The sequence below is a fragment of the Syzygium oleosum genome, unplaced genomic scaffold, assembly GCF_021117445.2.
Source record: "Syzygium oleosum isolate NSW1041296 unplaced genomic scaffold, Sole_v2.1 Sole_v2.13, whole genome shotgun sequence".
NCBI lineage: Eukaryota > Viridiplantae > Streptophyta > Magnoliopsida > Myrtales > Myrtaceae > Syzygium > Syzygium oleosum.
Genome location: NW_026607497.1, coordinates 1,550,693 through 1,568,950, shown reverse-complemented (window position 1 = coordinate 1,568,950; position 18,258 = coordinate 1,550,693). Strand labels below are relative to the sequence as shown.

The following is an 18,258-nucleotide window of genomic DNA, read 5'->3' as shown; positions in this document are numbered from 1 at the left end:
CTTTGCAAAATTAAACACCGAAAAGAAAGCCGTCTCAGTTCGTGACTCTCTCTCGCCTTCCTCTTCCTCTCTCCCTGTTTAAGATCAGACCAGACTTCCGCCGGTCGTCTCCATCTCCGTCGACTCAGTCATTTGCCGGGCGCCGGCCAGGATTCCGGTGAGCGCTCTCTGTCTGGATTTTTCGGTTTTCTTTCCTCCTATTCCCTTCGATCATGGTGACTGATTGAGTTAGACACGCATCTAGTCCCGTTCGGAGTATTTGCGCCGATCGATTACCGCGGTTCCCTGCTGGAGTTTGTAATGCACCCAACGTGTTCGGTACAATGCCCGACACGCCGGAATCTAAGTTCTTGGTTAAAGGCAACACCTTTGGTGCGGTTCGGCATATGCTGATGGCTATGGCCTTCTTGATTTGTGCTTGGGTGGTCGATTCGGGTTTTTTTCGTTTTTTTAATCTGAATTGGAATTCTGGGTGGTTGCAAGCAACTCCAGAAGTTCCTCGGTCTCTCTCTTCGCAATTTCGGTGGAATCTTGATCGGCCTAGGGACTGGTTCCTTATTCGGGCCGTTTTTTTTTTCTCATGACATTGGTACATCAACAACCTTTACCTCATTCCTTACCAAAAAACAACCTTTACCTCATTGCAGGCCTAGGGACCATGGTTGGCTGTGGAGAACCATGTTCAAGATTCGGGACTTAAAGGGTTGCTGACGATTGGCAACTGTATGGTTCGTTTTCTGTGATTTGCCATTAGAGGAAGAGTTTGTTGATCGATGTAAAAAAATATCGAGGGAGGACAAGGTGCAGGCAAAAGGAAGTCAAAAGAAGATGAAGATAGCCATTATACATCCCGATCTTGGTATAGGTGAGTTGCCTACCGTTGCTATCGTTGCGGTAAAATGTGGTTAAAGTTATCTTACTTTTTATTGACAATCTCAGTGGTGTAGAAGGCTTTCCCATGGAAGAGAAGAGATTAAGTTTCATGTGGGTTTGTTTTTAGTATTTTTTTTTCTCAATTTGGGGACTTGAGAAATCTTTTTGCCTGCATTAGTTGTGCATTGACATCACAAATCTCTTTGGCTTAGCTACAGTTCTCTTTGCACATTTTGAACGAACAGTCAAAATGGAGCTCAGTTCTTCTAAGTTTATTCTGGTGAAGATTCTTGTATTTTTTTAATTGCTGTTCCACTCATTCTGGCTAGTGCTAGAATCTCTGGTGGGTGGCCATGTTGTGTCTGACTTGAAGGTTGCATTTGATCGAGTTTCAGGCTTAAATCATGGGCCAGGCCTGGCCAAGCTTAGTCAAATGAAAGAAGTCACCAAGAAGTTTAAACTTCATTGGTTGATCAAATTTAAGCTCGTTATGTAGTTCTAGTTGAAATGGGTTTATGGTTATGTGGAAGTTGTCTGAAAAATGTTTGTTAGACTTTAAAGGTTGGAGGCTCATTGATGGTGGAGTCATGGGAATTGTTATAGTTCCTAAAACTGAATATAGGAGGAGTTTCACGTTTCACAATGACATTTAAAGTATAGGAGGCTTCAATGATAATATCCTCATTAGAATGCTTCATTTTAACAGTAGAATCTTGGGAGATTAGGATAATGCCATAGTTCCTTTGGTTTGTGGACTCGGTAGTAAGCACTTGGATGTTCTTGTAGAAGGAAATTATAACTACTTTGATAACTGACTTGTTATATTTAAATGATATGAAGAAACACTTAAAAATCTTAGTGCAAGAAATCTGGGGAGTTGGTTAAATTTATCATTTCTCATGTATGCTCCTCCTCTCGTACCACCATTTAAGGCCACAGTGTTCATCATTATTGCTATTGATAGTATGCTTGAATATTTATTGGCTGTTGCCACATCTTCCATCTGTTTACATACGGATACCTTGTATGATGTGTAGGTGGAGCCGAAAGATTAATTGTTGATGCGGCTGTTGAGCTGGTATCTCATGGGCATGATGTTCATGTTTTCACCTCACACCATGATAGAACTAGATGTTTTGAGGAGACTCTTTCCGGTTTGTCTTCTATACCTTCCTCCTCTTTCTTTCTGCTGATAACAACTTGTTCTCTTAGTGAATTCGGACCTTGTAGTTTCTTTTTTTTTGGCTTGAAATGTTGTACATGATTGGAGCTCCCTTTCCTTTCAACTGTTCACTTAGCTACTAACACTCATTCAGAGTTTCATATTTCAGCATATAAACTTTTTCTCCATGTGAGCCACTTTCTTAAATAAGTACAAGCTCTCAAAATTAGGAAGGTCTTCATTAGCTTCTCTAAATTATCTAGTTGTTTTATTCTATTGCCTATTCTAGTCGTATTTCACCATCTCAGCTCTGAGCATACGGCCAATGCAAATATGCAGGTGCCTTTCCTGTTACTGTGTATGGTGCTTTTCTGCCTCGACACATCTTCTACCGTCTCCATGCCGTATGTGCATATGTGAGGTGCATATTTGTTGCTCTTTGCATGCTGCTTATGTGGCCTTCATACGACATTATTGTAGCAGATCAAGTTTCTGCTGTCATTCCACTGTTGAAACTTAAAAAGCCAACAAAGGTATCTATATCTTCTCTACCATATAACAATGGATATCTTCCTATCATGGTTATAGTTTAATTCCCCGTTCTGATTCAGGTCGTATTCTATTGCCATTTTCCGGATTTGTTGCTTGCCCAACGCACTACTATTCTTAGGAAGATTTACAGGAAACCCATAGATTTCATCGAAGAAATAACAACAGGTTTGTTCTAATGCTGCCTTCTTTAATGGCTGTTTTGTGTGCGTGCACTCGCGTGGTTTTTTTTTTTTTTTTCTTTGGGCCATAGGCTGTTTTATAGATGAAGTCTCCAAATTTCACATCAGTATGGTTGCGGGAATGCAGGAATGGCAGATATGATCCTCGTCAACAGTAAATTTACAGCTGCTACTTTTGCGAAAACATTCAAGCAGCTTGATGCACGAGGAATTAAGCCAGCTGTTCTTTACCCAGCAGTCAGTGTTGATCAGTTTGACAAACCCCGTTCTCTTAAGTAACAGAAATACGCCTTAAGACCTTCACATACCAGGCTCACTTGTTTCCTATAATGCTGACGATATTTTTTATACTTCCTGTACTTTAGGCTGAGTTACCTGTCCATCAATCGTTTTGAGAGGAAAAAGAACATAGACTTGGCGATTTCAGCTTTTGCTAGGCTCTATAACCTCAGAGGAGAATTTTCCAGTCACAATGTGGACGGTGCTACGTTGACTATTGCAGGCAAGTCATGAATCTTTGCATATTTCTTACCAAGATTTTCTATAATTTACATATACTTTTGTTTATGTTAGAGTGCTGTAAATCACTTAGCTTGTGCAATTGAAAACCTCTATTCTCTTGCTATTCTGATATGTGCCTTTTCCTTTTCTCTAGTTGTATGTCATTCAATCATTTTAGCAATTCAAAATATCTTTTAAAGGATTCCCGGTTTTTAGAGTTGATATCGTGAGGGATAGATTTAACAGCATGGTGCAGTTGAACTTCTTGTTGTTTCGTCTTATCCCAACTAACAGAGTTTACATCCCCCTCCCATGCTCCCACGGTCCGCTTGTAATTTAAGTGGGTGATACATTGTGTTCAAGGAAAACACCTTAATCTTATGTCTTCGCTGAAGTCTTTATTCAGGAGTATGAATCTGTGGATGAAAATTTTTTTCTTCAGGAATAGGAATCTTGTGGATGGAAAGTTTTGGAATTTGTAAGGAATTTTTAGACAAAGATACTTGATTGACGACAAAGCATTTGTACATTGTTGTAGAATATCGGGAAGTAATGGTATTGGTAATTGGACACAAGGAGAGTTTTGGTTCTGCTGTTCCTGATAAGTAGCATGAGAGTAGCCAGGGAATTCAAAAGAAAGACCGAACTGTTGAAGAGATAGATGATGGATTTTGATATCTTAGAGGTCTATGTTGAATAATGTGGAAGGCAGAGTTCTGTTAAAACCAAAAAAAGTCTGATTGACAATGTAAAGATAGAGAAGATCATAACTCCTGAATGTTTTGATTAATTGAGATTGATTAGTATGTAGCTCTTTGTCAAGTTAGCATGCAAATGAAGCAGTGCAATGTGGACTATCTTTTGACTCAACATGATTAAGCGATCCATCTGGTACTAAGATATCCATCTCGAGCAAGCTGACTTTTCTTCCTATGCCATGCGGTGAAGAGATTTATATGACTGTTCAATTTTTGTACATTGTGCATCGGTAATTTATCTTAAGTAGTAGTAGACAACTCCGCATTATTGCTTGCCTACTAGATTTAATTTCTTGTGTATTGCGGAGTAAGTTTAAGTTTATATATTGTATTAGGTGGTTTTGATAAACGTCTAAGGGAGAATGTGGAGTACTTGGAGGAGCTTAAAAGCTTAGCAGAAAGGGAAGGAATTTCGAGCAGGGTTCACTTTATCACATCCTGCTCAACAGCCAAGAGGAACGAACTCCTTTCCGAATGCCTTTGTGTCCTCTACACGCCGAAGGTTAAATAGAAAATTTGGCATTTACACAAATAGCACCATATTTGAAACAAATGTTACATTTTGTCATACTGACATAATGGGGCAAATTTGCAGGATGAACATTTTGGAATTGTCCCTTTGGAGGCAATGGCAGCTCATAAGCCTGTAATTGCGTGCAATAGTGGGGGACCTGTGGAGACGGTTAAGCATGAAGAAACGGGATTTCTTTGCGATCCCAACCCACAAGAGTTCTCTTTAGCTATGGCTAAGCTATTAGAGAACCCTCAAGTGGCAGAGAGAATGGGTGAAGCAGCTCGGAAGCATGTCACAGAGTCATTCTCCACAACGATATTTGGCCAACGTTTGAACCAGTATATTCTCGACATTGCTCGGAGGAAGGTGGACTAAGAGCACTCGACCTTGTTTAAAAACCATAGACCCGGTTTAGCTTCGAATTCAGTTTCCCATATTTTATTTCAAAGCGGGTTGTGTGGCCCAGTAAAGGAATTTATAATACTTAACAAAGAAGATATAACAGTTATGTTTGGTTCATAGAAGGAAGCAAAGTGTGTGATTTTTGGATGGTTATTGTTGTAGTTAGGAAAAGTTAATCTCTATAACAAGGAGGTTTGGGATCCACAATTCCGTTCTTGGGTGCATATGCTAATGAGCTTCGACTTTGTGTTTCAGAGGGAAACGAGTCCATTTGATTCATCCTTCTTGAGGGAAATTCTTCGATTTAAGCCAATTTTTTTTTTTTTGGTCTTCACTCCTGTTTTCTATGTACATATGTGCGCGCTTGCGGTGCTCACGGTGATCGAACTCTGGACTTGGTACTCTTCGGCCTCACCTCCCGATCCCTTTTCCAATAAGGTCACATGCTTGTTAGCATCTTTAAGCCTTTTCAGAAAGTGCCTTTTGTGAGCGTCGTTGATTAGATTGCTTTGCTCATTGAATGGCCGACGGTCCTGTCCTGCCCTCATTCCAACTTAACTTACAATTAGGCTGTATTACTATAGAACCATTAGTCGCATCACTTGTGCATGTGGACATTTTATAAGTTTGTAACAACTAGTCATTATGGACAAGAATGGTTCATATTCACTTAAAATAATGGCTTTTGATACAGTCAATTTACCAACCGTATGAGGAACTCATATTCTATGCGAATCTCACATGGATCTTCTCGAGCAGAAAATTGAAAATGTCTCGTTGTCCACCAATGACAGTTATCACCAGTTTTAACATTGAAGCCAGGGGAACAAAGCAGAGCATCAAACACAAGATTGACCCAACATGGAACAGAAGCAGAGAACAAAGAGATTTGAGAACATATACACAGGTGGAACAATTGACAGAAGACAGAGAGATTCTTACGCAAGGCCAGCTCATTGATTTCCGTAAATTTTTCACTAGTTAGCGTGAACAGATACACTTTGCCAATTCCTTCGAAGTCAACCGTTTCAGATGCTATTCGCCAAAAGAAACCTCGTTTCATAAAAAAAGGAAAAGGACACGAATAGCCCTCAAACTTTGATCCAACGTGCAGTGTAATTTTTGAACTTTTAATTTGTTCAATGTGATATCCGAATTATAGCTCAATGTGCAATGTGGTCCCTGGATATTTTATTTATTCAATATAGTCCCTGAATTTTTGGTACATATTCAATTTAGTCTTTAAACTATATGAAAATGTCAATGTTATCTCTAAACTTGAATTAATAGAAGGACATCATCGAATATTTTCACATGTACAAAAAATCTAAGGACTATATTAAGTAAAATAAAATGTTCAGATATCACATTACACGTTGAGCTAAAAATCAGTGACTCCATTAAATAAATCAAAAGTTTATAAATCGGGCAAAGTCCAGGATACCATTTCTGTCGTTATCACTGCTCTGTACTTTATTCCTTCTTTTCCTCCCTGTGCGGTTTTCGGGTTTTCAACTAGCAGTTGTTCACCAGTTACCGAATGGCAGGCGTGGTCATCATTTTGCAGAATCCACTTGCAGGCTGACCCACAAACTCAAAAATGGCATGATATGGTGGACCAATTCACCCGGACAGATGAGATTCTCGCTGGGAGAAAACCCTCTCAAATATCAAGCCTTCTTGAGATGATATTCTCCTTCTCGCCTAGATGCTTCCTCTCAAAGTGAACAACCGTTTGCCAGGAGCACCAGCTTTTCGCCCTTTCCTTTTGCTTTCGATCTCGGTTGGGTTGTCGCTGTAAAAGGGACGACGACACGCTGTAAGCGATTTTCTGGGTTTTTCTCTCGTTGGTTTCCGAAGGTTTCAGTTTCTGGGTGTTGGAATGCAATCGAGTCTTCTCTCTGTTTGATGTCGATGTGGGTGTGATTGTTGCCAGGCAAGTGAAAAAATCCTCTTTTTCCTCGTCTCCCAGCTAAAGTTGTGACCATTGTTTTGCAGCTTTTTGATAGGATTATGCTGTTTCTGTAGAAATATTCTTGTCTATTCAATGATTTGTCAGATCATTTGCCATAGCTCAATATATGATATTCAGCTCTTTGTACCTGTCAGGCTGTAACTGTAATAGATATTGTGTAACTTCATAGGTAGTGACCCAGAGACTTTGGAGGAAGCTTCTGTTTTTACATCAAGATGGTTCTAACTGATGATGGAAATGACAAGAAGGAAATCGAGGGGCCTAATGATAAAAGCATCAAGGTCTCGAATTCTGTTAATATCTCGGTATCTCGAAGAATGCTGTTGAGTGGTGAGAACCCGGAGAAGGGATTTTCAAATTCCTTGAGTGCTCTGCCCGATCGGTGGAAGTTCCTGAAATTCGGGTCTGCTTCTGCCAGGTTCAGGCGGATAGCTGAGGAAAGAGATGAGATTTCGCGTTCTGTAGCTTCATCTTCGAGTGGTCATAGGATCAGAGAACGCTTCAATGTGGTGTTCAGTCGGAAGATTGACTGGGGCTCACTCATGAGAATGTCCAAGGAATGGATCAGAGACCCGATGAACATGGCCCTTTTTTTGTGGATCACCATTGTGGCCGTGTCCGGTGCAATCTTGTTTCTTGTCATGACAGGAATGCTCAACAGCGCAATCCCCAAAAAGTCCCAAAGGAATGTTTGGTTTGAAGTTAACAATCAAATTCTCAACGCGCTCTTTACTCTTATGTGTTTGTATCATCATCCTAAGCGGTTTTACCACCTAGTACTTTTGTGTAGATGGAGGCCAGAAGACATTTCTAAATTGAGAAAAATTTACTGCAAGAGCGGGACTTATAAGCCCCATGAATGGGCACATATGATGGTGGTTGTCATTTTGCTCCATATTAACTGTTTTGCTCAATATGCACTTTGCGGACTGAACTTAGGATACAAGAGATCTGAACGACCAGCTTTAGGGGTTGGCATATGCATATCAGTTGCAATTGCTGCACCTGCATTTGCTGGTGTTTACTGCATCATCAGTCCTCTCGGGAAAGATTATGATTCTGGAAATGATGAGGAAGCTCAGGTTCAAATTACCGATGATCAAAAGATGGAGCCAGACAAGTCGAGTGTGAGGGCATTTAAGAGGAGGTATTCATTTGCACTGAGAGATGAACATAGAATTGTTGAAAACAGACCAAAGTGGAGTGGAGGGATACTCGACTTTTGGGATGATATCTCTTTAGCATATCTCTCTCTCTTCTGTAGCTTTTGTGTTTTCGGGTGGAACATGGAGAGACTTGGGTTTGGTAACATGTACGTCCACATTGCCACTTTTCTTCTGTTTTGTATGGCCCCTTTCTGGATATTCAATTTGGCTGCTGTTAATATTGGTAATGATACTGTGAGGGAGGCACTTAGTGTTACTGGAGTCATCCTTTGTCTGTTCGGTTTACTTTATGGTGGCTTTTGGAGGATCCAAATGAGGAAAAGATATAATCTGCCGCCTTATAAGTTCTGTTGCGGCAAACCGGCGATTACTGATTGTGCGCTCTGGCTTTGCTGCTGCTGGTGTTCTCTTGCTCAAGAAGTACGAACCGGGAATTCTTATGATATTATGGAAGAGAAGTTCTGCATAAAAGAAAGGGACAACGGTGAGCAGGCGCCGATATCTCCCTTGCCTAATGAAGATAGAGTGTTTGAATTGAGATCTGGTTCGGGTTCCCCAGCTGGTAACATCTCTAGCTCACCTAAGAATGCTGCAGGTAATTCTCCAAGTCCAAGCAGATTGTCAACCGGAAACCGCAGTCCTTATAGGAAGCTTAATGTAGTGAAAGAAGAACCTTCTCCACGAGCTAAGGATGAAATTATGAGCCCACCTGCTCCATTGCTGATTCACAAAGAGGCCCAGTAGGCTTCAGATTTTTTGCAATAGTATTTGAGCGTATGTGATGAGTGATATGGTAGAGTGTGTCTGCGAATTTCTGTGCTTGAGGCAATGCACTTTTATTACTTTTCAGGTGATTTATCATTCTTAGGATAATTTTACCTTGAAAAAGTAAAAAAAGTGATTTGTTTATCATGAGCATCGATAGTTTCCATTTCTTTTTCCGGTGGACTAAGTACCGTCAAATCCAGAGATGTGTAGTAACATGATCATTTGAACTGTATAACAAAAATCCCTGGAGAGAACATATATGTAGACCCCATCAAGCTGAGAGAGCTCCATTTCCTTCACCAGCTATTTAGCAAACACACACACCATGAAATGTAGGATGATGTTCTTGGTACACTTCTCTTTCTCTTATTTTGGCCTCTATGCTTTGTTCTGCCTTTGCATACGCTTTTACTGCAACTTCTGTATTTTCTGATGATGGATCCTTGTAGCATTATGTATGAAACTGTCAACCAAAACATTCCAAAGGAACGAAAATGTTCCTAAAACATCCATATCCCCTCCAAGTGGATTGCTATTTAATGTGTTTCCAGAATACTCTTTTATCATTTCATCCAACAGTTTGAGCTCTTCTAGTTCCTTTACTTGACTCGCTCTTGTTGACTCATTGTCACCCGTTGTCATGTGTCATTCTAAAAAATTGTTCCATCCATTGATAGAATACTTGGCTGGTGATGCTTGTTGTCAAATACAGAGACAAAGGTGGTATTAAGAATGAAGTTGTATCGGATTAACACTTTAAGCTTTGTTCCAATTGGACATCCGTCTCAGAGTCTTACATTTGGTCTTCATGATTTTAGTTATGTAGAGTTGTTTCTGAGTTGGTAGGAGAGATGGTTCATGTACTAAACAGCAGCTCATGTTCGTTTGATTTGGTATTGGGCTTGTAGCAAAATGGACATGAATGAAAAACTTGTAAGAGAGAAAAAGAATTCCTATATTAAAGTGAACATATTGAAATGAAGGTTATTCCAAAGACGTTTGATGTTGAAGGGTGGGTAACCAAAAGATTATTCAAAGCAGTCATGCAGGAGCAGTCTTACATGTAACTGTTGTCATGATTTTCCAAAGATAAAGTGGGTGCAGAGCACACATTTGATCTGAATACCTCTCATGTTATGTCAATCCATATATTTCTAATCCCATGATTCACAAAGCCATGTACTCGGTGTCGGACTGCCCGATGCTCCCTAGATCCTAAATTTTACTTACCAAATTTTAGTGTAAATTTTGGTTTTTTCACCCACCCTTAAACGTAAAGTTATCTCTCTGCCATTGCATATACTTCTAGAAAAGTGGATTGTCGACCTCGAGCACATATTTCATCCGGATGGCAACCTCCCACGGCCAATGAAGTTGCTATCAAATCTGAAACAACGAGATCCTTTCACTTCATTATGGTTTTTTTTTTGTCAAACATTTCATTATGGTTCACTAGGCTAAAATATCTAATCTGTTCTGGTTCAAACTGAGGGTCTTTAATCTCTGACTCAACCAACAGTCACAAAGCAGGTCACTTCAATGTGTGGCGATAGTCAAAGTCGAAAGTAGACCGTTGCTATTCTTTAGTAAAGGCTGAAGAAGACGGGCATGTTATATGCATTCTGCACCTTTCACTGCCTGCTATGGCGAAATGTATAAACACATGAAAACTAGGTTAACATCAACGGGTCACATGAAAATCGTGGAGTTTGCTTGAAATTTGGACAACAATATAAAATCAGGCATTATACCGGGTCAGAGATTAAAGATCATCTTCAGATTAGCTGGGAAATGATCCATCTTCCGGGTCAATACTCTCCTGTCCTCTGATTGGTCAGCTTGTCTTCTTCAAGATAAGCCAGTTCACCATTTCGAAAATCAGTAGAAGTTTCTCTTGGTTTGTGGATGAGTTTAACTTTTGCTCGTGCCGACGGGCTTAGACAAGGTGGCAATTAGTGTCATGTCACCGTATTTGTATCAACTATTAATGATGCTTTAGTGCTTAAATAGCTCCAAATTTGAGTACTATGAAGAAATGCCTCCTTTAGATGATTGAGTACAGACTCGGTAAATCACACAGTTGTGTTCATATTGCACGAGATCTGTAATTTTTCCTTGTATCTCTCATATTTGCATATCGTTTTCTCGCGTGATGTAAGAAATCATCTAACCTCTCGAAGTCAAAGACAGAGATCGAATGATTTCAATACCGTCATCGATATGGCCAAAGGCTATCTATTCATCGGTTCTTGATCTTGTTTGCTTTGATTGCGTCATTGAAGTTGGTCAGAACAAGCTTTCCTGTCCGTGGTCTGATGATGGAACCATTTGAAATGCTGGCTACACTCGTTAAGAAATGGCCTGCGTCAACCGCTGTAGTTGGTTGAAAGATGAGTGACATCCTGTAAAAATAATTTCAAAATGATGATCGAAATGGACAGGAAAAAGAACCTTTCAAGTTTGGCTCTTCTTTTATTAGAAAAGATTATCCTACTCTATCCAAAGAAAAGAAAAGAAAAAGGTAAACTTAATCCATCCGACAGTGGAGGCTATTAACGAGCTCTTGAAGCAAGCCAGAAAGGGTATCAGATCAGCTTAAAGTTCTCAAAAATGATTGTGAGGAGAAGCTAGATGGTTGCTCACAAGATCTCACATAATTTCACTTCTCCATATGAAACTGATAATTTGATGTAGAGATCAGAAACATTTGATCCAGAGGGAATGGCTGTACTAAGGTTTGATGTATTTAGGTCAAAAGGAGGGAAAAACAATATGGTCATACCGTACAATGCATTTTGTTTTTTCAGAAGCTCATTGAATTCGGGACAATCTCTTAGTTGGGAAACAAGAAATGGACCCATAAATTCGATGAAGCTAGAATCACCATTAATTTCCCGCACTTCTAATGGAAGCCGCCAACTACCGAGTCCTACAACCATCCTACTAATCAGAAACCACCGGTTTTTATCAAACACTCGCTTGATAATCATCACTAATTCATACAATCACTTCACCAATCATCGCTTTGAAACCTCTAACATCTTGAGATTGGATGAAAACGAAACTAGGCTGTCTTTCCCTGAATTGTATGCCTTACTTTGCATCAATCATTTTTGTCATCGAAAGTCTTTGACCTTCACAAGGAGTAGAAGAACTCCATGAGAAGCTATCTTACTTGATCCACAGAGGAAAGCAATGTATGTCCACTGCTCAAGCATTTATTTTGCTTTTTCAAATGAAGGAAATACTAATGAAACTCTCATTGAGCAAAAACATTTATATCTTGCCGGCTGACCAAGATAATCTCAGTGATTATCCAAGAAAGCGACATGCATGAACAAAGCGTTAGAAGACAAATGGCTGCTTTATACCTATTGAGCAACCACGCTCATGAGCACTGGGATTTTATGACCCAATCCTCACAATACTTCCCTATAAATTCCTCAAACGGTATCCACGGCACTACAGGCGAAAAATATCATGGCAGCTCAAGAAACTCGGGTAGAAATTCCGAGAGATAAGTACCGCTCTTTCTTGTATGACGACGCTGAGAACACTCACTGGAGACATGGTGGTCCTCCCTCATATGAAGATGCGAACAGGCTCTTTGAACAAGGCCGAACCAAGGTTGATGTGATGTTAATGTTGATGCTGTTCTTGTTGATATTCATTACTGTATTGCTGGTTCTCGCACTTACCATTTGGAATTGTTACTCTCACTCATCTTGGTACTGTACTTATGTCCTGAAGGAATGGCCAAAAGGATCGTTAGAAGAAACCGTACAAAACGCTATCAAGTCCTGGGAAATGGAGGTCTCACACAAGACCCGGGTGCAAGACATCAGGACAATAAGTCCCGAAAAATTCAAGTTAGTCATCAACGGTATGTACATGACTTAAGTTCCGTATGATGCTTATAAGTCCACTATTTGTCCTTTCGAACTCATGAACCCATTATAGAACATGGTGAGCATACCATCAGCAGATTTTAAGGATGACAAGCATTCTTTATCTAGTGTAAACATAAAGAACCTTCTCCACTGGAGTTTTTCTTTCAGGTAGAGAGGGTTTATCTGCTGAAGAAACCCTGAAACTTGGAACCTACAACGCATTGCTGAAAACTTCTCTGCCAGAGGAATTTCAATACTACAAAGCTGAAAAAGAGACATTTGAATCGTTTCATGATGCGTTCAAATCAGCCTTTCCTCGTGGTTTCGCGTGGGAGGTGCTGGAGGTCTTCTCCGGTCCGCCAGTTATTGCCTTCAAGTTCAGGCACTGGGGTTTCTTTGAAGGGCCTTTCAAGGGGCATGCACCCACTGGAGAGATGGTGGAGTTTCGTGGCCTTGGGACTCTTAAGGTGCGTTGTTGGATGAAAAATCCTGTATACAAGAAGCATGCGTTTAACGGCACACATACTTCAAATAATCTTTCAACTAGAAATGGTTAATGAGATTGGTCTAACGTGCTGCGCCAGGGATGAGCAAAACCAGTCGCTATGAATGAAAATATAGGCGAGTCAGTGTCTCTTTGCATGGACTCAGAAGTGCCATGCACTGCAATTATAGTCTGGTAATTCATTACAAATAAATCCGAAGTAGATGAATTGGTACAAAAGCAATAGACTTGGTTGCCGCCGAGACTGGATGGACCGAGTTCAATGAATTTCTCTCAGATCCAGGGAATTCTGTAACTTTATATAAACGAGTCAACCATTCTGCGGCAGGCAGGGATGTTGTTTAACCACCTCTGAATCTCTAATTCAGGTTGATGAATCACTGAGAGCGGAAGAAGTTGAGATATACTACGACCCAGCACAGCTGTTCGGAGGTCTATTGAAGGGCTCGATTATCCCAGAATCCCACAACAAAGACTCCAATGACTTCTCTGAAGCTGCTCTTTCCCCATTCTCCAACAAATAAATGATACATACAATCTAGATGCCTTGCTCATTGAGCTTGCGTGTGTTTGTCGTGCCGTGTTTTCATATTCTGTCTATGTAATGAGCTGAACACATCCATGTGTACGACTTATAAATCTGACTTGCCTCTCTCCCGAGTAGCAAAAGATGATCTGGAATAAGATTTCTTAAAGGTTCTCTCCCTCAAATAAAATACAAGATGGAATTGAAGTTATGCTTCTTCCAACAGTTCAAACAGTTTTGGCTTTTGGCAATTGCAAGTGTGCAACACCTACACAGGTTTTTTTAGTCAAACTATGATAAACCAACAAATTCTGTAACTCGTCCAGACATCCCAAAATCGGTTGAGAAGAACATATAATTTTATTAATCACATATAGATAATGTTACAGGACTATGGCAAATGAAAAAAAACAGAGATTGACAAGGTTACAGAGACAAAGTGATGCCTTGCATGTCTGCAGAGTCTAGAGTACATAAAGGTTAAGCAACGCAAAATAACTTTGTCTCATCCTCTTTTTCCTGCAATTACAGGCACGTACAACAACTCCACAGATGAGATCAACCAACCACCTTATCTTAACGGTACTCGAACTTCGAGTCTACACCACGACGGCATTCATCGATAAGAGCCAGACTTAACATCTCAGTGCAGAATTGATCATCTGGTTTTAATCGCAAAGCCTGAAAACAAACGAACAGAAAGGAGAGACTTAGTAACTCACCAATACACGCATTTAAGTGTTGAGAAATATGCTGATACATGCAACATATTAAACTAGTTTACTGAGTGCATAATGCAAACAAGAAGAAAAATATACATGAATACCTGGCATAAAAAGTACGTTGTCAAATTAGTCAATTTAAAATCTACACATGAACAAAGTTATGTAACCGATATGGAGCCGTCTGAACTACTCATAGACTAATTCAAACAGATAAATGGTGGGCTCAAGGGAAATAATGCCATCACAGAAATATATGAATCTTACTTTGTGATAATATGTAATAGCTGCTGTGAAGTTGTCCTGCAAAATGCAATCGAAGGAAGCAGATCTGTCAGACCAGTCAAAAATCATGACAAAGAGACAGAACAGCACCTTAAGTGTCACCACACACCCAGACAGCACCATACACCGTACAACATTTTTCTTCTGAATGGTTATCTAATCAGCATCAGTGAAATGAAACTATAATCTAAAAACTAATGTGGTTTCATAACCTACGAATATTAAGTTGTTAGCCTGATGTCATGCAATGTGTCCTAACCAATGAAAGAGATGTGTGCCAGGACACGTCCAACATATTACACTCTTAAAGCAGTTAAAGATCACTCAGATTTTGAGTCACTTCTGTCTTTTAGTATTCAGAAGCCCTACAAAGTTCCTGTCTGCAATGAAGAGAACCATTACGTGCTCTTTCAAATATGACAAGACTATCTTTATAACTATTAGTTTCATCTTCAACAGTTCAGACTCAAGCCATGTATCTTTAACTTAGGCAACACATCCCAGATGAGTTGATGCATAATGGATTTCTATCGTGACCAAGTGTCGCTCTTCTTGTGCTCAGGAAAAATCCTTTAAATGCTCCAACAACCACACGAAATGTGGCGCAAACTGTCTCATGATGTTCCGAACAAGGGGCAAATGGCTATAGAACGATAACTTGGATTTAAGAATATAACTTCCAAATTTCCTTAAGGCTTCAGGTGGATTGAGTATAGCCCTTGCACTTTTTGTAGCAAGAGCATATAGAGGAATATTTGTATTATCTAATTGTAACATCCAGACAACCACTGATACTTCTCCTTGTCCTCTCTCTCTCTCCCCCTCCCCACTCCCCCTTCCTTAGCATGCATAATCTTCCCACTTGCCAAACGGGGCACCTATTTGTAATCTTAACACCCCCCCAGGTGTTAAGATCTGAATTGATATACATGCCATGGAACTACTATTACATAAAGTAATCTAAAACTTTCCTACATAAATGAAGCAATCACGACCAAAAGATAATTATATGTTCGTATATTTGTCTGCTGAGCAATCGCCACCTGATTCATTTATAAAAGTTAAAAACAGCAAAGATAATCCATAAATTACAAAAAGGAGCATCCAAATAACTGCAAATGGTAAGTGTAAGCAATACCAGCATAAGTGCACACACTTCTTGTGGATAATGCCAGAGCTTTCTCATAGTTCAATATTGCTTCATTGTACATCCTGAACATGCAGGAGTTGAAAGGATTAGGTTCAGTGAAGGAAAAACCAAACATGACGACACATTATCAATCTTGAAAAACACATTCCATGCGAAACAGGATGAACAACCCCTGTAAAGTAAGAACAAATTAACATGAGATGGCCCAACCCCATTCTCCCGCAAAAACACCACCCCCCCCCGAAAAAAAATAAATACATAAATAAAAATGAAACAGGATGGCTGGGGAAAAACAAATTTGAGAGAGAAAGAAGTAATATATTCAGTGCTGCTTGTTTGTGAAATTCGCATGATGTCTTGAAATTCTCTTTTCGAAATTGCCAAGTTTTAAACCGAGCATATTGTTAGCATTCTTTGCAGCAACCGAAGTAGCTCAAACTCGCATATCAAAGTCTAGTGCTCTTTTTATTATGATTTGGTGGACCTGAGCCACGTCTCATGGAACTTACGATTATGAATTCTACTTCAAACATGAGTGACATAGTAATATGCAACTCCAGTAAACGCTTCATCAAAACCTCTTCCAGCTTCCCAACAATCTTGCATAAAAAAGCCGAAGAGAGCTTTATGGCAGAGAACTGCCTTTGTAATTGTATACACTCATGTTCTTGATCCATATTAACCAGGATAAGAAAATAAAAACAAAGACATATACAAGCCATCGAGAAAGAACTTCACATACTTCAACTTTCTGCATGAATGAATGTCGTGACCTAACTCTCGAGGGCTGCCTCAGGGAAGTAGGTGTAGAGGTATTTTATTGGACTCTTCCTAAGTCTATACCTCGCGCGACATTGATTGTTTAAATCTATTTGTTCGATAAGAGTCGCCGCTAGCCACGATTAAGGGTCGGCTAGAAACCCTAATCGAGATGCGGGAGTGTCATCTCGAAAACATACGCAACCAAAGATTTTAAGGGATCGGGGACTTGATTACACTCGTTTTCAACTAATGCCCTTTCAGTACCTAAACTTGACTATTTGCTAACTAAAATGTCAGGCAGTCTTTCACTAATCGAAAATTTTAAATTCCGTCGACCTAACCATTCTAAAAGGGAAAAACAACAAGCAATATATTTAAATTGTGCAATCAAATGAAATCAAAATGAAAATGCACAAACAACGACCTAGCATTGTCTATAAAAGAAAAAAACAACAAAAAATTCCTAAGGTAAAACCCTAAAGGCTTATTTAGTTTCGGGTTTGATTTTTGTTCAAGCCTAAACTGTTTATTAAAAGCCCTAAACTAAGAGAATTCTACATTTTTTAGCTTTTCCCACGTTTTTTATTTTTCTGGATTTTCTGGATTTTTTATTTTTTTTATTTCGGGAAAAAGGACTTCTGACCGGGTCAAGGAACCCGGTCCAATTAGCCGGTCTGACCCGGACCCAGAAGGTCCGGGTTCGGATCAAGTCGGGCCGGCCATAAGGCCCAATTCTCCTTGGTCTGATTGGTTTGGGCCATTTCAACACATCAAGCCCAAATTTCTGATTTTTCTTTAAACGATTGAAGCCCCAAACTAAAATAAACCCACATGGTCGGCCCGACTCAATAACACTTCCAGCCCATGGTGCTTCCAATCCGACCCAGTTCTCAACCCAATTCCGGATCCAACCCGGTTGTATTTATTATACCCCTTTTTATATTTTCATATTTTTTTCATATTTTTTTCTTTTCTATTTTTTTTTATTTTCTGGTTTTCTTCTTCTCCACGTCTTCTTCGCTGAAGCTTCACCTTCCTCACGCCTTCATGAGAACAATTCTTCCGGCGAACTCCATGACACCGTCGCCCTCAACCTTCAACCTTCAATCGTCGACGTCAATAACCACGGCCGGCCAATAACCACTGGCCACTAGTTGGCCGACGGTTTCTACATCGTCGGACTAACTCCGGCGAGAAATTCTCAAACTCAAAAGTCACGAAAACTGAAATTCAAATCGCACGTAGGAAACACATATGCAAATCAAACCGTGAGAGATGGACTAACTGAAGCGGCCTCTAACCGCGGGCATCGCTCCAGCAAAAGTGGAATGGATCTCCGTCGAAGGTTCCATCAATGGCCGACTCGGACAAAGGACGAATATGCCACAAAATCAAAGAAAAACACCGGATTCAGTATTGATTCATCAAACAAAGACCGAATCAACGCGACAATGAGCTAGATTAACAACAGTGGGTTCCCACATTTCACTTAAAGGAGATGAAATGTGAGCCAAAGTTTTCTCGAACCACCGAACAGCTTTGTTATACCTGGAAATGTCCCAAAAAGG

The 18,258-nt window shown here is 39.9% G+C and overlaps 3 protein-coding genes and 1 long non-coding RNA gene across 6 annotated transcripts; 3 read left to right on the top strand and 1 right to left on the bottom strand.

The window, feature by feature from the left end:
* LOC115681281 (uncharacterized) lies at positions 1–5,063 on the top strand. The gene is made up of 9 exons (XM_056317081.1): positions 1–157; positions 648–865; positions 1,911–2,027; positions 2,375–2,568; positions 2,647–2,752; positions 2,894–3,041; positions 3,132–3,268; positions 4,361–4,527; positions 4,621–5,063. Exons 2-9 carry the CDS (start codon positions 829–831, stop codon positions 4,912–4,914), a joined length of 1,200 nt encoding a protein of 399 aa, XP_056173056.1. The 5' UTR covers positions 1–157; positions 648–828; the 3' UTR covers positions 4,915–5,063.
* A 1,402-nt stretch (positions 5,064–6,465) lies between these two features.
* LOC115681256 (uncharacterized) lies at positions 6,466–9,204 on the top strand. Of its 3 annotated transcripts, none has more exons than XM_056317273.1 (2): positions 6,466–6,877; positions 7,086–9,204. In XM_056317273.1, exon 2 carries the CDS (start codon positions 7,132–7,134, stop codon positions 8,824–8,826), a length of 1,695 nt encoding a protein of 564 aa, XP_056173248.1. In that variant the 5' UTR covers positions 6,466–6,877; positions 7,086–7,131; the 3' UTR covers positions 8,827–9,204. The 3 variants fall into 3 exon arrangements, with proteins under 3 accessions (XP_056173248.1, XP_056173247.1, XP_056173249.1); XM_056317272.1 differs by having other exon boundaries at positions 6,466–6,881; positions 7,090–9,204; XM_056317274.1 differs by having other exon boundaries at positions 6,466–6,881.
* Positions 9,205–12,241: 3,037 nt separating this feature from the next.
* LOC115681255 (pathogen-related protein-like) lies at positions 12,242–13,931 on the top strand. Its single transcript, XM_030605134.2, has 4 exons — positions 12,242–12,477; positions 12,601–12,733; positions 12,909–13,207; positions 13,614–13,931. Exons 1-4 carry the CDS (start codon positions 12,331–12,333, stop codon positions 13,767–13,769), a joined length of 735 nt encoding a protein of 244 aa, XP_030460994.1. The 5' UTR covers positions 12,242–12,330; the 3' UTR covers positions 13,770–13,931.
* Positions 13,932–14,284: 353 nt separating this feature from the next.
* On the bottom strand, positions 14,285–15,640 carry LOC130139743 (uncharacterized). The gene is made up of 2 exons (XR_008817842.1): positions 14,761–15,640; positions 14,285–14,452 (listed from the first exon to the last, which is right to left on the bottom strand). It is a non-coding gene; the product is annotated as an uncharacterized LOC130139743 (long non-coding RNA).
* Between the last annotated feature and the right edge of the window lie 2,618 nt (positions 15,641–18,258).

Coding starts and splice junctions, on each gene's coding strand:
- LOC115681255 (XM_030605134.2), top strand. CDS start 12,331: ATGGCAGCTCAAGAAACTCGGGTAGAAATTCCGAGAGATAAGTACCGC. Junction 12,734..12,908: donor ATTCAAGTTAGTCATCAACG/GTATGTACATGA, acceptor TTTTTCTTTCAG/GTAGAGAGGGTTTATCTGCT. Junction 13,208..13,613: donor GTGGCCTTGGGACTCTTAAG/GTGCGTTGTTGG, acceptor TCTCTAATTCAG/GTTGATGAATCACTGAGAGC.
- LOC115681281 (XM_056317081.1), top strand. CDS start 829: ATGAAGATAGCCATTATACATCCCGATCTTGGTATAG. Junction 2,028..2,374: donor TTTTGAGGAGACTCTTTCCG/GTTTGTCTTCTA, acceptor GCAAATATGCAG/GTGCCTTTCCTGTTACTGTG. Junction 2,569..2,646: donor AACTTAAAAAGCCAACAAAG/GTATCTATATCT, acceptor GTTCTGATTCAG/GTCGTATTCTATTGCCATTT.
- LOC115681256 (XM_056317273.1), top strand. CDS start 7,132: ATGGTTCTAACTGATGATGGAAATGACAAGAAGGAAATCGAGGGGCCT.